The following is an 18,133-nucleotide window of genomic DNA, read 5'->3' on the forward strand; positions in this document are numbered from 1 at the left end:
GCAGATTTTGTGTGGAGGGAAGTTAAACCTGAGATTAAAGTGTTATTGATCAGAGAAGTTTACTGCCGTTTTAGGTAGTTGGATGTGGTTGTGTAGATGTCAACTCTGCCACTGCTAGTATTAAGAGATGTTGTTCCCCCTTTCCTTCCCAGGCTTCCTGGTCAGTGTGTGTGTGTGTGTGTGTGTGTGTGTGTGTGTGTGTGTGTGTGAGAGAGAGAGAGAGAGAGAGAGAGAGAGAGAGAGAGAGAGAGAGAGAGAGAGAGGCGCATGATGGTAGCCTATATTTCTATGTATGGTCTAAGATTAAGAATGCCACATAGTTTTAGTGATAAAATGTAAGAATAAAATGCACAATAAGCTCAAATATTTATAGGAGGAGTGAGGAGTGAGCCCTTTGGCACAAATCACCCCAAGCCCACCATTTTGGAAAAAATGCATCATCCATCAGTTTTGAGCTAATATCATGCTAGAAATATAGACTCATAGCTTACCAAAGCACTAAAACGTGTGAAATGTTTCAAACTCGTCTATAACTGTTCAGACACAACAATTAAAAAAAACCTGATCATAGAAATTTTACTTTGAAAGACAAAAAACAGGGTTTTTTTTACTTAAATGGGCTTGCAATGAGGCTCTCTTCTTTGCAGGATGCGTTAAATGGCTGGGTCTTTGAAAATGTGTGGTCACCAGACTAATTTCTTCCATGGTTCTTCCATGGTTCTCTATGGTTCTCACGTGAAGTTTGAAGTTTACATGACAATATGGGCGTGTCAAGGATTGCACGCATGTAGGCTATCATTTTCCAGATAAACGAGACGGCCTAAGGGAATAAACGGTTTCAGTTTTGACAATTTACTACCATGTCGCTGAATACTTATAGGCTTATGTCATTACATAATATGAATTACTGATAACATAATATTTCTAGTTTCTTTCTTCATGATCATACCCATTGCTTTTATTTACGACTCTTATTTGCTTTTGTTTATGTTAAGCACATTGATCTACCCCTGTCTATGAAAAGAACTACATAAGTAAACTTGCTGGACATAGGCCCTACACGCTGACTTGTAGACCAGGGTATTAGGCCTATGTTGCATCACATTTTTGTCCATAAAATGAAATGGTGGAAATCACAGTTTATTGGCTGCTGGTATTTAATCCACTGCTAATACAAATGTGTGAGAAACTAAACATACTCAGCTGTCTTTAGATTTGCATAGGCTAGTATTTCGTTGTAGGCTACTGATATTTCTGTTCTCCAATCTGAGTAGGCCTATGCCTCATCTCAAACAGGCCTGATATGCTCAATCCCTCAAGAATGACAATAGTCTATGCCAGGAACATACCTAGGACGATTATTTTAGGATGATTCTAACTTTGCCTGGTCATAACATAGACCTTTCAATGACAAGTTGCCCTCTATGTCCCAAAACATCACATATGTCGGTCCATTCAATACACTCCTTATATGGAGGGAGTGGGGTTCAATGTTCGTTTAGGCCTACAGGATAAGGGCTTTTAGCATTTCCAGAGAAACGATTCTCTCCGAAGCCTACTAAAGGGAATAGGCTAGACCAAGGTTTCACTTTTGATTTAACCTACCCAAGTGTTATATTACCTCACCCTCATCATTTCTGGGAAATGGCTGAACTCCGGACTCTCGGACTTCAAACGTGTCTAGGCTACAACATGTCGTTGAATCAATTAGAATAAAATAAAACGATGAAAATTAGTAGCCTAGGTGATATTTCTCACTTTTTGCTTAATTACAACACCAATCGCTGGAAAAAATCTTCAAAGTTGCTTCAAAGTAGCCGTGACAGACAGGCATGAGATATGACACTCTCGAGCGTCACAACACTCGTGTACTTGCTTGTCACGTGGTATCTTATGCATTTGGTTAGCCCTGCCCCCTCTCCCACCCCCATTCAACGAGAGATGCGACCACTGTGCGATTGCTGCAGTCGAAACCTATTCAATAGCTTGTGACTGCCAACTTAGAAAACTACTTTAGTCAAAGACGCAACGCCCGAGAGTTACTTTACATACCAAGGGAGATTGCGGCATCATACCCCGCCCAAAGGCTGTCACGCTGTCAATAACAGTATAAGTACCGACACTGCGAGGCGGTCAACTTCGTCTGAATCACACAGCAGATATGGCAGCACAGGATTTTAATTTTTTGCTGGCGACCGACTCATACAAGGTGAGTAACGATATTTCTTATCTCTGGCTCACTAGGCAACCCCTGACCCAGCTAGAACCACTGCCTTGGTTCGACCTTTCAGGTGAAAACAAAGGTTATGGGTTAGCTAGCAAGCAAGCCAGCCAGCCTACATTAACGTCAGGTAATATTAGCTAAGGTTAATTAAATGGGGGGGGATCAAGAGAGGTTTCATCATTATAAACACAGTGAACATAGTAATGTGTCGGTATTGACACAATGCATAAATTATAATCGTTTTAAGGTTAGCCTTAAATAAACCCAACCAGATACATTGTTAGTGGAAGTTAAATTAGCTATCGCTAGTAGCTAGCTAACTCCACTCATTGAGAAGCAGTGGTAGGTGGAGCTTGTGCTGAATTGGAAGTAACGTGCCAACTAAACAGCCAGGGCTAAGCTTTGCTTAGAAACGAAACTGTTTTACGAAAGTGAAACAATGTTCTTAGACTATAAATATCCTGTAATAAACTTTAATTTATGAAAAAGTTATACTTGATATCATCTGCTACCGCCTTGTCTTTTGGCTTCCTCCCTGTAATTGATACAACACAGAACTTCCACTACTGGACGTTTCTAGTGTCGTGTTGCCATTTGACATTAGTTAACCTTACGCCAGCTCGTTTATGTTTTGGAGACATCCGCATATTTCCACACATTGTATGGACGCTCTTGTTTTTCCTGTCAGTTGTTCAATTTGTAATGCTAGGTTCTGTAATTAGTCCTCAATCTCCCTCTAAAAGGCCTAGGCCTACGTGCAGTCTCATGACACTGTGCGGACAGCAGTTGTAGTGAGTACGTGCGTTTTTGTTGTCACCCTTCATAACATGGCATCATGGCAAGGTTCAACAGTAACGGCCTCCATGTCTTCTGGACCTGTTATGTATTTAGACATGCATTCCTGCATCATATGAATGCTTCCAGGCACTGAGAGTCGACCTGGCATAGAAAAAGGTCACATGTAATTGGAAGATGTCGTCCAGGTTTTTTCTGTGGTCTTAGTCAAATGGCAAAGGATGATTCTAGTAGTGTGACATCTGCAGTGACCCTGAATATGAGCATGCAAAATGCCAGCCAGCTTTCAATGCCAATGATGTTTAGCCTACTCTCAGCTGTCTTTGAATGACAGCAACTGTTGTCCTTAACACAAGAAAGATTCAACTATTTATATTGGTAAGCAAAGTTCGCACTTTCCCCTTGTCTCTCACAGCTTCCCTGCCAAGATGTATGTAGAAAGCTGTGATTTCATCAGCTCAGGCGGAAGAAGTTTCCCTGCGGGTGGAATAAAATAAATAAATAAATAAGTAAAACGCCTTAGTTGGCTAACTGAAAGCACCAATGCACTGTACATGAGCACAATTTCCTCCCTGTGCCAAGATCAGGTTCTCTTTATCACCAGATGGACACGTGGTTCCACACATGCATTTGTTATGTAATTCATAGCAACAGGATTTGGGCATTATCCCACTTGCATAAGTGACAGTAGTAGTTGTACAGCGGTAGGCCAGCACACTGGAATATGTGCTGCTTAAGGAAAGACTAGTTGGATCAGTCCCGGAGAATTTAGACTTCGACTTCCTGGATTGTTGTGCCACTGTTTTGGAATGCTGGCATAACTATGGCCTTGCAACTTTAGATTGTTTTTTTTTTTTTTTTGAAGGGGAGGAGTCATAACAAAACAGAGAGATGAAAGATATATTAGTCGGAAGCTGGCCATAAGTCTCAAAATATTTAATGCCTTGGCTGACTTGTACAACTCAAGTCATTTGAGGACATTCTCACAATGAAACATGCCATCTCATCATAGGTGTGACAAACAGCAGTCAAGGTCATGGGAGGTTTATGTTGATTGTGTTGAGAGGACATATTCAATATTTGAATAAGTGTCATAAAGTTTTGTGATTAAACACTTGAATAAAATATTTTATCATCAGAGGTCTTAGGAGGTCACAATGGCGTTAAGTATTTTTGCAGCTTTGCAATTAGCCAATTCATTTGTGTTTTCAGAGCCTTTTACTGCCACTATGTCACTTATTGAACCCATAAAGCTAACCAGTTAACTTCATGTTTTGTATGTTTGGACTTCTTGAGATATCTTGAGACAATGAAATGTAGGCAATTACTCAAAGCCTGTATATAGTGTATAGACCCATTATGAATCCTCAATCTGTTCACTTGGCGGGTGGATTTAGCCATTAGTATTAGCCTTTGAAGTATTTTTCTTTAGCCATGAATGTGTGTGTCTGTGTGTATGTTTCCTTTGTCCTTCGACATTTATGAAGGCATGGCATGATTATGCAATGCTGTTTTTGTGTCCAATTATAATGACTTTGACCCCTACCTGCTAAACAAGTTGGTCATTAGTGGCTTGCTGACTAAAAACAAATGGCAGCATCTTATGTGCTGCCCTTGAACGTTGAAAAGAGAGTAGGCTACTGTGGAAACATTAGAATCGGGGATCTTTGCTTCAAGCTTATCCACTGGCCTGTGTAGCATGGCCATACGTTTAGGCTAAACTATGTTCATACATTTATGACTGTATTTATGACCACAAGTCTGTCTTTTCTTTCTTTTTTCCTTCTTTCTTTGATAAGTCTAGTGTGTTTGTTAGTGTTGTTAGAGAGAGGCCCACCCCTATACTCTTTAGGGATCTGGGACGAGCGTGTCAACCAGTCAATCTGACCCTCCTGACAGACACATTTTTCCTATGAGGGTAGTATACAATCCATTAAGAGCCCTGCACCCTGCCACCACACACCCATAGACTGGCCAGCTCTTGAGCTCCTTTCCCTGTCCAGAACTTAGGTTGTGGTCAGCTGGCTTTTTGGTCTTTTGGCTATATGTGAAATCAAAGGCACAGGGTCCCGGGAAATTCCTTAATTCCGCTCATGTGGCATTTAATGTGCTTCCCTCAGCACTCGCCCGCCTCACAAATTTTTTGTTGGCAAAATAACCGCCGGCCCTCCTCGTACGACTGCCATTAATACGGCACATGCTGGGTCTGCAAACAACATCAAGGAGAACAGAGGGCGTAGGATGGGATTGCACGAGAGAGAGAGAGAGAGAGAGAGAGAGAGCCACTGCTTTGTGGATTGCTGTTTATAATAATTGTGACCTGCGTACACAACTGGAAGAGTAGTTGGCTCTTAACTATCAATTAGGAGTCTGGGAGTGCAACAAAAGAAGCCTTGTGTACGGGACCGAACATGTGCATATCTCTCCCTTCCTCCAAATTTGTCATGAGCAAATAGGTGCACCCTAGCGCAGAACTAATAGTGGGACAGTAAAACTGCTGGTCACGTACTTCTAGTCTTTCGTGTTGACTTAGAAGGGCAGGGTAGCCTTCTGTGCTCATAAAGGCGTGGTTAACATTGATGCAGTCTCTTTTATAGCTGTGATTGTGAGGTGGGTCTGGAGTCATGTAGCCTAAATTCCTCGGAGGTAAATTCCAAATGTGGGCTTCCTTTGGAATGGGATGAGTCTAAAGCCCTATGCTTTGGTGTGAGTAGTACACAGAACTGTGTGGTCTCTCACTAGCATCCCATGGTAACTAGACTATGCCAAAGAAAATGAAAGTCTCAAAATTCTGTACTCTTTGGTCTGTTATACCTTAGCCCCAAGAGTAATGACCTGTGTATCTCTCTCTCTCTCTCTCTCTCTCTCTCTCTCTCTCTCTCTCTCTCTCTCTCTCTCTCTCTCTCTCTCTCTCCTTTTCCTCTGGTCATTCTAGGTCACACACTACAAACAATATCCACCCAACGTGAGCAAAGTTTACTCGTACTTTGAGTGCCGGCGCCGGAAGGATGGCGGGGCCCAGTTCCACGAGGTGGTGTTCTTCGGCCTGCAGTACCTCCTGAAGAAGTACCTGGCAGGTCAGTACCCACTCTGCTGCCATCCGCTCACCCACCGCCACTCGGCGTGATCAAGCAGAGCATGCAAGCAAGCAAGCATGCCGCTGACCGCTCTCAATGACCTTTGTCATCAGTGCAACGCGTGTCCTGTTGATGTGGCTTGCAAGGGCACATACCACACCAGACCGTTCCATACCATTCCAGTCCACCCCAGTCCACCCCATACCGTGCTTGAAATAGGTTCATGAAATAAGTAATGGTCCGGCTCATTGAAAAACCTTTCCAGAAAGTACTTTGATGAGTTTACCACACCTCTCAACCAGGTTTTAATTTTCATAAGGGACTGGTAGTTTTGATCGAGACCTGTATTTTTAATTTTTTTTTACAGCCATTGCTGTTACTCATTTATCTACTGTAGCCTGTAAGCGTTTGGCCCCAAAACATTCATGAACATAATTTAGTTATATTACATTATATTGCATTATATTACATTATATTATATATTATATTACATTATATTATATTATAATGGACATGAAAATACTTCTGATGATTATTTCTTAGTCATAAGAAATCTTGAGAGATGATTTCAGCATTTGTAGTTGCACAGTTCTGATGTGACCACTGTGAACTGCGGAACATCCTGAAATCATGTGTGGAATGTGTGAAGAGTGAACTCTGGCACCTCAGTGGCCAGTAACATCCATAGGTCAAGCAGGCTTGGCCAAACCCACTACCCCCCCAGGCCCATCTTTGAGAGAACAAGTTGGCAACCCTCCCCACTATGTGAGCAGCGATTTTCTGGATCTCAGCAAGCACCCCCTCTCACCCCCCATAGGGCATTTGTTGCTGTTTGGAACGGGTGAATCCTTTTAGTTGACCTGGCTTAACCTTTTGTTTCTGGAGTTGCTATTTTGCATTAAGAGAAGTCTTTGCTCTGAGAAGCTTGCTCAGCTGTGACAGGGATGCACTTTTATGTGTGGGGTTAATTGGGTGCTTTTTGGTTTATGCTTTTTGACCTCTGACCCTGGTCATCCAACTACGCTCCTCAGGTCCCGTCATCACGGAGGAGAAGATTCAGGAGGCCAAGCAGTTCTTCCAGATGCACTTTAGACAAAAGGTGTTTGATGAAGACGGTTGGCGAAGAGTTCTGGAGGTAAGAGGGATGTTCCTTGCAGAGGACAACAGGCATTCAGTAACAGTGACAAGTCCCACAGATTTGTCTTTGACTGACAAAAGAAGTCCACAGCACAGTGATTTATGATGAGTCATCTTTCTTGTTGTCTGTCAGAAACATGATGGACGCCTTCCCATCCGGATCAAAGCCGTTCCTGAAGGAAAAATCATTCCGAGGGGGAATGTCCTTTTCACAGTTGAGAATACAGATCCAGATTTCTACTGGCTCACCAATTACGTTGAGGTACTCTGACCACATATTTTGTCATTTCTATCTTTTTAGTTTGTGCACTTGATGTACTGTATGCATGATGCTTGTATGACGATTGTTCAAAATGCTGTGCCTTTAAATCATTTGCAGACCTCTGGGAAGATCTTCATAGAACATATAGTTTCATAGCGGAATTGCCTTTAGCCTTCGGTTAAGCAATTTCCTCTGATCTTATGGGGGCGCAGCTGACTGATCATGTCTAATGGAACTCTTCTGCCCAGTGTGTGTGTGTGTGTGTGTCCAGAGACTATAGAGCACAGCATTATTGTGTGTGGGTGTCCATGGGCATGGTGGTAGCGTTTGTTTAGCCGGCCGGCCAGCGGCCCACAGCCCTCGGAGGCAGCCAGGTGGCTGTAATTAGCCAAATGAGGTCAGCGCTCATTCTGGTGGCTGATTGGGCTGATCAGCTGGACTGCCGCCCCATTGGTCCCCTGATCACCAGCGGCTGGAACATCCGATGGTCGGCCCCCTGACACCCACACCCTGGCTCTCTCCCACTGTCTGCCACACACACACACACACACACACACACACACACACACACACACACACTCACACACACACACATACAAAAACACAGAAACACACGTACACTTTGAACTCATTGGCCTTTATCTCCCTTCCCCTTCCCTCTCTCTCTCTCTCTTTCTCTCTTTCTCTCGCTCTCTCTCTCGTTCTTCCTCCTCTTCCTTTTCCTCTTCAGACCATGCTGGTGCAGATGTGGTACCCCATCACCGTGGCGACGATCTCCCGGGAGTTCAAGAAGATCCTGGCCAAGCACCTGAAGGCCACCTCAGGCAGTCTGGAGGGCCTGGACTTCAAGCTGCACGACTTCGGTTACCGGGGGGTGTCCTCTCAGGAGGTGAGGGCCACACCATACACACCGTACCCCTCCTCCCTTCCCAATATTCATCATCTATTATATATAGATTTATTTACCTCCGCCAAGGAGGTATATGTTTTCATCGGGGTCCGGCGTTTGTCTGTCTGTCTTTTTTGTTTGTTTGTCTGTCTGTCTGTTGCCTTGTCCAGTTTGTAAACTGGAGTCCAGAGTATACGGTCATGTTTGTTTCTCTTTTTAGTCTGCTCCATGTCCAAAGAGAAAGAGAACAGTTAGCTAAAGAGAACATTTAACTAAACCACATTCACACACACACACACACACACACTGGGAGCGGACCTTTAGGTAAGATTGACCGATGCAACCTCATTTTCATTTCCTAGTTTGGAATCGATTCAGTATTCTTACTACCGCTAAATCTGCATTAGATTGTTCTGGTCACCAGCATCCTTTCAGCCTCACATAATTAACTCAGTAGCCACGTCTTACTTTTCTGCTGTAGGGTGTGTGCGTGTGGTTCTCCGCTGGGTGCGTGGCATGGCGTGGCGTGGCGTTCACTTCAGACATTGCATGCACGGAGAGTAGCGTGCGCTGAAAAGGTCGGCGCCGTCACCGGCACTCACGTCAGCGCACAGGGAGAGTCTGGCGGAGCGGAACCGAACCGGCGATGGTCACTGCGCTTCTCTGCATGCTTTCTGATCGGCCGCGATGTCGTGGTTTTGCCATTGCGGTGGTAAAAAAATGATCATTTGATTCGGATAAGACGCGGCTTTGGATGAAATTACGTATTTTGTCAGCTAGGATGATATGTTCGAAATATAAACAGATGGGAGTCTGTAAGCCCACAGCGTAGAGTGGCGGGTCATCAGTAGATTTGATTTGAGTGATCTATGTTCAGCAGCTGTGCATTGACGGTGGTCACATCTACTGGCTTGTAGGATTAAAGGTGAAATTGGAAAGAGAGCTTCCAAGTCATCTATATATCTGCAGGCTATCCTCTGGCATTCTCTGGCAGTGATGCTAGTATATCATTACATTTATTGAAGTAGACCACACATGTATTTTGTGCTAATAGTGTTATTCCCGTATGAGAAGTACCCTCTGCCTTTTATTGTGAGCCTCTTCCATAGCGCCATTGTCTGCGGTTGAAGCGTGATGGTTTTCTTAAGGGTGGACAGGATGTGGATGGTATCGACTTTTCTTTCTGTCATGACTGACTGGTCCCCCACATAAGTCATTGATCCAGTGTCATGGGGTGGTGGCTGATTGTCCTTGTTCCCCATATTTCTTTCTTTCTTTATTTTTCGTTCACTGCCAGCTCTGAGGGGGAGGAAAAAGCTATGTGTACACAATGGCCCTGTGCATGACTATAGGTCCTCACACTGCCTCCTGCAGCCGATGCCTGCCATGGCATCACCACTGGTACATGGTGCAGAGGAATGGTCACGATTCTCTCTCTTGTCTCTCTCTCAGTGTTAATGTGTGTGTGTGTGTGTGTGTGTGTGTGTGTGTGTGTGTGTGTGCATGGATCATTTATTATGGCTGAAGTGGAAATGTCTCTTAAGGTTGTTATTATCGCCGTCTTCATTGCTACCATTATCATTAACCATTTGAGCCGGTAAAGGATAATTATTTCCAATGGCCTCTTCCACAAAAAAAAGAAAAAGAGTTACCATCAGATGGCTGCTCTCCCAAGCACCTGGCGGACTCTGCACCTATTTGCTCAATTTGATTGACAGACACTATCCCCGTGTGGGAATGGGGATTTGCCTCCATCTCCCACTAATAAAGCCTTTTTAAATACAGCATGAGGTCTGCGGTTAGGACTCCTCTGCTAGCGCTGGCCGTTATCAGCAGCGATGTCTGTCACCATAATGGAGGTGAGAAGTGGCGAGAGCGTCACTGGAGCTCCTGCGCTGTTGAGAAATGAGGCACGAGGAAGAAGACGTCAAACGCCTAGAAATGGCCAGAGGGGGGGGGGGATACAAGAATGTATCTTCAGAGCACCTTACCTTTCCAATAGAGGTGCAGATTGTGATATCTGAGGCCATAGGAGGGAACATCAGCTTTGTGTCTGTGGTGTTTGCTTTTGCACAAGTCTGTGGTGTTTGTTTTTACGCAATTATATCAAGTACACAGATTAGCTTTAGCTGTATTGAGCAAACATGCATACAAATGTATCGGGAAATACAATGATTCCAATCTCACCGTAATCTCGAATATGTATTTGTATTGTTAACTGGTCTCTCTCTCCCTCTCTGCTTCTCCCTCTCTGCTTCTCCCTCTCTAGTCGGCTGCTCTGGGAGGTGCAGCCCACTTGGTGAACTTCTGCAGCACAGACACCGTGGCAGGACTCCTCATGGCCCAGCGCTACTACAGCTGTCCTATGGCCGGCTTCTCCATCCCCGCTGCAGAACACAGGTAACAGGTCAATCTCTCTCTCTCTCTCACTCACTCACTCACTCACTCACTCACTCACTCACTCACTCACTCACTCACTCACTCACTCACTCACTCACTCACTCACTCACTCACTCACTCACTCACACACACACACACACACACACACACACACACACACACACACACACACACACCTGTGCCACTCACTCACTCACAGGTGCACGTAGATTAACAGTAATACCTTTGAAGATGGAGCTGCAGTTATTCAAAGATAGCACAGTGGCTCCCACATTGGCCTTGATACAGGTATGGCACTGAAGGTGTGAACTGACGAGTAGGATGTTATTTTTAAGTGTGATCCCGATGAGTGTGCGTCAGCCACTGCCAGACTGTTAGACAAAACGCAATTAAAAGTCTGTGTAATCACATCAGATCACGCCTGCTTTAAGGTGAGGAGTTTAAAAGTAGTGACTTCAAGACACCATCCTCAATCAACAGCACCTCCTCATCCTCTGTTTTCTCTCTCTCTCTCTCTCTCTCTCTCTCTCTCTCTCTCTAATATCAAATACAAATTTGAGGAATATTATTAAATTGAATATGAAACTTTTTATCTCTTTCATTTGAGCTTTATTTAATTACTTGTTTGTTTGTTTTGTATTATCTGTGTTTGTTTTAGTATACCTTTTTCCCCATCGCTGGAGCTAGCTAAACCCAAAGGTTGTGTCTTGTGTCGGCAGCACCATCATCTCGTGGGGCCGGAGTCGGGAGAAGGAGGCGTACGAGAGCCTGCTGGAGCAGTTCCCCACCGGGCCCGTGGCCGTGGTCAGCGACAGCTACGACATCTTCAAGGCCTGCAGGAGCATCTGGGGCGAGAAGCTGAAGGAGCGCATCATGGAGCGCAGCGAGGACTCGGCGCTGGTCATCCGGCCCGACTCGGGAGACCCCGCCGAGACCGTGCTAGAGGTGGGCGCCGCTGCCAAGATATATATATATATTATATTATTTTTTTATTATTATTTTTTTTTTTTTTTTTTTTTTTTAAAAGCCCCACAAAAACAAATGAAATGCATAAATCAAATAGTTACCTTCGCATCATGAGTTTACTCCCAAGAATGTGAAAATGACTATACTGAAGCATGTTGAGCATCTTCACCTGCTCTTGTCTTTAGCAGGGGTGTGATTCTTCCGTTTTTAAACGGAATTCCGTTTTTTTAGGCCTGAAAATGAGACCCACGCAATTCGTATAGATCCGCTGAGTTTTTTTTAGGGGGGGGGGGGGCCTAAACACAGACCATTGCTTTATAATAGGCCGCTGACAATGACGACGGGTTTGGTGCTTCTTTCATCATATCACTCGCAAGCCTTGTCCGTTCTCTAGTCACTAGTGGAATTCATTGAAAGTGAAAGCAGACGGGTTGATGAATGTTTGATGCAAGTTCGATGTGTGAGTGTGTGGTAAACTATTTGTTTCTTAGCAGAAGCCATGAAACGGTAAAGGTAAAATTATTTGTTTAAGAAGACATTATGAAGTTGTTTTTTTTTGTTGTCTTTGCTTCGTGTTCGCGTCCAGTTTGACGTGTCTGGATTTTCCGATAATGACGACAATCAGCTGGTGCTGATATTGACTTTTAATTTCTGCGCGTGTAAACTAGTCTAGGCTACTGTGCTTGAAGTTAGCTGTGACAGACTAGCCTACTGGTTGTCATCGTTTTCACCACAAAGCCCGTCTACCTTAGGTCTACTAAATTGTTTAGTTAACACCTTGTCATTCCGCGTTTGTCCAGCCGTTCACCTCCGTGCGCCCCATGTCATTCAAAACATATTTCGGGATAGACATCTCACTATGAGAAAACGTATTATGATAGTGCTAAGAGATTGACACTTTGGCATTCTTGGTAAACATCAGTCTTGCACATAATATTGAGCTGATTTTTTTAGTGGAAATTGCCTATTGTAGCATTGTGCTGATACATGGAAAAAAGTTGCCTATTTAAAGGCACAGTCTGAATTTTAATCCTAGCTCTCCATTGAGTGTGTGCACTTGAACAACTATGTAGCCTATACCAGTAGGGCCTGCCATTTATTTTAGGAGGAGAGGAGGACATGTTACCTTGGAAGGAGAGGGAGTGGTGCAATTTGATTTTCTTTCCAACTTGAATATCAATAACCTTCAAGCAACCTCTTCAATCAGCATCAATAGGCCTATATTGTACAGGACTAGACGACTGTAAGGGGGCAGGCTAAATGTTATCATAGGCCAATAGCCTAGTTGAAACAAAACATGAACTGAGAAAATCCATAATTCTACATCATTGTTGGCAAAATTATCATGATAGCCATATCTGCTTTAGTCTTAAGTAGGCCCTTGGCTACTTTGCTATAAATGAGTTTTCTTTAGGCCTTATAGACTATTTTGTAATATGTTATAATGTTTTTGCGATATATGTATCTCAGTCTATCAATAGTTCTCATAAAAGTCATCAGATGTCATCATTTAAGGGGTTATTTTTAAAAAAATTCTCCCGGGGGTGCATGCCCCCGGACCCCCCTAGTAAATTACATTGAAGTGCACAGTAGCCAATGCTATAGTACCTATAGTACCATAGTACATTAAAAAGGGGGGGGGGGGGGTCGGATATATTTTCCTTTTTTTTTGTCCTTTGCCAATCACACCCCTGCTTTAGATTACTACAACTAGTCATTCTTTTCCATGAGGGTAAAAACATTTCTGCTACTTTTTCATAGCATTGGAATTGTACACCACTAATTGATAGACAGACAGAAAGCTTTTGAAAGGCATAGCGACCAGCCGGTGAGGAAAGGAGTGTGGTGGAGTGATATGTGGTATTTTTAGACTTGTGACTCATCGATTGCCTCTGATATTTGCCTGTTGCACCAAGCGTTTTTCCTTTTTTATATCATGAGATGTCAAGAGTCTGAATTTTCACTCTATCTCTCTCTCTCTCTCTGTCCCCCCTTTCTCTGTCCCCAGGTGATAAAGATTCTGGAGGAGCGTTTCGGCAGCTCTTTAAATTCGAATGGCTACAAGGTGTTGCCATCCTACCTGCGCATCATCCAGGGTGACGGCATCGATTTGAATTCTATCGAGGAGGTGAGGATTAAATAACAACCCCAGTTGACCCATCTCTTTTGTTTGATTTGAAAGAGATTATTCTGGAATATGTTGTGTACATATCTTGGAAGAGGCATAGCCTGATCATGTATGATCATGTGTTTTAAATGTAGGGTAATATTATAATAATTCAGAAAAACACTTAGCCACTGATTTTGAACATGTATGAGGGTTTGATTCACTCTAGTATCAGCTGTCCTCTGCCACACTGGTGAAGTGAAGCCTGTGCATGACTGACTGTGCATTAATGCCAACCCCACCCACCAATCACGGCTCCCTGAGTGCTAACGCTCGTCTGTGATTGGCAGATTCTGGAGAAGCTGAGCGAGAAAGGCTGGAGCGTGGAGAACGTGTTCTTCGGCTGTGGCAGCGCCCTGCTGCAGAAGCTCAACAGGGACACGCTCAACTGCGCCTTCAAGTGCAGCTACGTGGAGTCCACCAACGGCAAGGGGGTGAGTTTTGTTGTTGTTGTTGTTGTTGTTGTTGTTTTTGTTCCCCTTTATCCTTCTATCCTATTGCCTGGACAGTAGAAAGTAGACAGGAAATGAGTGGGATTGTGAGATGACGGATGGACTCGAACCTGGGTCCCCATGGGAACTGGCGTGGGATTCTAAACGTTTGTGCCATGATGACGCTCGCCACCCCAGTTTTCTCTCCGGAGACCGGTGCTGTTGCCACATAGCGCGCCGCCGAAGTCAGCCCTGGCACCGGGCGCACGAAACGAGCGTTGCGTAAACACTTTTTAACGGGGCGGGTAAAATATTGGCGTGGCCTTAACTCTTCCAGCCGTCGCGGATGAACAGTGCCAACAGCTCACTCGCTCTGCCTCCCCGCGCGTTTCCCAGTGCTCACCTCCTGTCGGATATTTGAGCAGCGGGACTAATAAGAGCTAATTAGACAGCGCTAACGCTTGTTGCTATTGATTGGGTCATTGATTGGGGACCATGAGAAATCAGCCCTCCGCAGAGCTGAAGCCAGCCTTAGATTAGAGTCTCTCCATCTGTCAGAGCTGTTTGTGTGTGTGTGTGTGTATGTGTGTGTGTGTTCGTGGGGTCCTAAACCTTGTTTGCGGTTGCAGACGGATGTGTACAAGCAGCCGGTGACGGACCCGTCCAAAGGCTCCAAGCGGGGGCGCCTGTCCCTGCGCAAGAACTCGGACGGCTTCATCGAGACGGTGGAGCGCGGCGCGGGCAAGCCAGAGGAGGTGAGACCCCCCTTGAGTTCCCGCTCGGCAAATAGCACGACTTAAGACACACACACACACACACACACACACACACACACACACACACACAGACGTGTGCGCGTAAACACACACATAGAAAGATAGAGAACGAAACACATGCAGACTCACAAATGCAGTCTGCCATTACTGCTTGAGCTTCTGGTGAGTCAACATATTCAGACACACATAGATGAAAGAAGACCCACACACACACACGCACACATACACACACACATACATGCAGTTAGGCACAAACAACAAACATCACTCTTCTTCTGATTAGTTGGCATGTTGCACCAACATGGTCTCCTTTGATCACTCTACATCCTGTACACACGGAAAGGGAGCTACTTATAGACTTCAGTCACACCATGCATCACACATACAGAGTCATCTGTACACACACACTCTCTCTCACACACTCAAACACACACACACACACACACACACATTGTCTGCACTTGTTGCTTTCAGGTTCAGAGGGTTCATTGGTCATCTTTGTTGCACTCAATTAGTAGCCATAACACCTCTGCAAATGTGTATTTCCTTGCCCGCAACAGATGATCCATTTATAGCCGTAAGAAATAGAAAGGCTCCCTTGGGTCAAAATTTTTTGTTGCCGTAAAACTACAGGGTGCTCATTGAAATGGGCCTCTGTGTCATCAAAAAGAATGTGGGAAAGAATGGAGAAAAAGATTCCTATAGGTTTTATTCATATGGCAACATACACTGAAGACTTGAGCAGTCTCCTTGGTCCGTTGCCATCAGAAACTCATCTCCCTCTCTCTCCCTCTCTCTTCCGTACCCTCTCTCTCTCTTTCTTTCTCTCTCTCTCATTCTCATTCATTCACTCACTCACCTACCCTCTCTCCCCCTCTCTACCTCTGTCTCTCCCCCTCTCTCAGGACATGCTGGTCACTGTGTTTGAGAACGGCACCATCCTGCAGGACTACACCCTGGAGGAGATCCGCAAGAACGCGCGGCTGTCGGAGGACGACATGGCGCCCGCGCAGCACAATCATAACGAGCTCAACGGCCTTCACCACAAGCACATCATGAACGGCGTCCACTGATTGGACAGTCCATTTCCTCACCCCCCCACCCCCCACCCACCCCCCCAGTCTGTCTGTCTGCACTGTGTGTACCACTGCCCCCGTTGACCCCGTAACACTGACTCAAACTGACCTGTCGTTGTCTCTTGATTGGGGGTCAAAGATCATGATTGCGCTTCTTTATCTTGATACTTAAAGCAGCACTAAACAAAAGAGGAAAGAGACATATTTTAACGCCACGGCTAATGTCTGATTCCTTCTTTTAAACCCACAGTGTTTTGCCAGCTAAATTCGACTGGCTTTTAAGACTGTTTGTTTGTTTGTTTGTTGTTGTTTTTGAAAGACTTTTAAGCGTTCCACAGATTTTATTTTATTTTGTTTTGTTTTTTTTCCTCTCTCTGGTAGCCATTTTTCTTTCAAGCTGCTGCAGCACTGCACCTTGGCATTAGCACGCAGCTCTTTTGGATGCCAAATGGTTGACTTTTGGGACGTGTATTCCCGGCTGTGTGTATATACTTTTGTTGATTTTCAAGCGACTGAGAAGATTTCTTCCCTTTGGCATCACGTGGAGGTGTTTCACCTGCCTCTCTTCCAAGTCCAAAGACACATGGGAGCATATAGAAACTACAGCATCCAATCAAGCAGCTTGATTCCTTCGTATGTGTCCAGCTCAGCGATTGCCTGTCCTGGCTGTTGTGTGGCCTGTAGTTGCACCCTGACCCTGATCTTCTGCCATAGAACGGGAAGGATGTCTGTTTTAAGCCATTACCTTTAACCATAGGTAAAATCGGTTTCAATTTCACCCGGCTGGTAACTGTTGATGACTAAACAAATGCTCCAGTGAGCAATCACTAACTGCCATTGTCCCTCTATGCAGTCCGCCAGGCAAGACACATGCTCCTTTAATGAGAGATTTTCCTTTTCCTCGACTAGACTGTTGTAGGCTCTGTAGATCTGTAGTGGTAATGATGTAATGGTACACTGAAAAGATATATACTTGATATTGTTGTTATTATTATTATTATTAATTTTTGCTCTGATTGACACGCGCACATTGAATATGTGTTGGGTTTGGTTGGAGAGCACATGTTGAGTTTGTGCAGAGGTGGGGTAGGGGGCAGTTCTGAAGGTCCGCTGGTCTGCAGCTCTAGAGACCAGCGGCTGCCTTTAGAACCTCTGGAAGGAACCTGTCAGAGAGGAGCCGGTTCCTCTCGGGTCACGGCACGCAAATTGTTCTTCCTTTTCTTGAAAACTGCAACGATTTCTTTGTCAACCTTGTATGTGTGTGTTTGTTTGTTTGTTTTTTTGTTTGTTTGTTTGTTTGTGTGTGTGTTTGAGAGAGGATGTATTTGTGCTGCCTTAATTAGCGAGTGGGGAATATACATGGCATGTTAAAAAGTTAAATTCCTTTGGCCCTTATATCTTCATGTCGCTGTTTAAGAATATGCTGCTGCATTTAAATGTTGTTGTTGTTGTTTTTCTCTGGTGGCCAATTCAGGCAATGCTGTTTAAAGAAATAACCAATTTACTGCGTAATTTGACAATTTGATATGAAGCAGTTGACCCTACCTCCTTTTTCTATACCAACAATAATGTATATTAATATAAGATTTGATGATAATTCACTAAAATAGTGTAATATTCTTTTATGTAAATATTGATGAATATATTGTTTTTCCTTCTTTTTGCTGTACAAAAGTAATATTTTGTATCAGATAATTAAACGGACCTTTTACTTATAACTTAACAGCAACACCTGTACTGTGTCTAGAACATTTTATTCCGTGCTCAGCCTACTTGCTTCCTAGGAATATTGGTCATATCCAAGTGTATTAGAGGACTTTCAATATAATCCAGATCCAGTTGCTTGGACTAAGGCATACATTCTTCTATCCAATCAATATTTTGCTTTAGAAGCTTGAAGAGGGGGGCCAATTTGATCAGCTATTTAGCTCCA

The 18,133-nt window shown here is 44.2% G+C and overlaps 1 protein-coding gene across 1 annotated transcript; it reads left to right on the forward strand.

Moving 5' to 3' along the window:
* The first annotated feature begins 1,938 nt into the window (after nucleotides 1-1,938).
* On the forward strand, nucleotides 1,939-17,929 carry nampt2 (nicotinamide phosphoribosyltransferase 2). Its single transcript, XM_062545873.1, has 11 exons — nucleotides 1,939-2,209; nucleotides 5,955-6,096; nucleotides 7,128-7,231; nucleotides 7,367-7,495; nucleotides 8,226-8,384; nucleotides 10,654-10,784; nucleotides 11,504-11,729; nucleotides 13,759-13,878; nucleotides 14,208-14,351; nucleotides 14,978-15,103; nucleotides 16,030-17,929. Exons 1-11 carry the CDS (start codon nucleotides 2,162-2,164, stop codon nucleotides 16,195-16,197), a joined length of 1,497 nt encoding a protein of 498 aa, XP_062401857.1. The 5' UTR covers nucleotides 1,939-2,161; the 3' UTR covers nucleotides 16,198-17,929.
* The last annotated feature ends 204 nt before the right edge of the window (nucleotides 17,930-18,133 follow it).

This window comes from Sardina pilchardus, chromosome 9 (assembly GCF_963854185.1).
Source record: "Sardina pilchardus chromosome 9, fSarPil1.1, whole genome shotgun sequence".
Taxonomy (NCBI): Eukaryota; Metazoa; Chordata; class Actinopteri; order Clupeiformes; family Clupeidae; genus Sardina; species Sardina pilchardus.

Bases quoted from the DNA above. Each gene is read 5' to 3' on its own strand.
- nampt2 (XM_062545873.1), top strand. From the start codon at position 2,162: ATGGCAGCACAGGATTTTAATTTTTTGCTGGCGACCGACTCATACAAG. The intron at 7,232-7,366 runs GTAAGAGGGATG...GTTGTCTGTCAG, and splicing joins GTTGGCGAAGAGTTCTGGAG to AAACATGATGGACGCCTTCC. The intron at 14,352-14,977 runs GTGAGTTTTGTT...TTGCGGTTGCAG, and splicing joins AGTCCACCAACGGCAAGGGG to ACGGATGTGTACAAGCAGCC.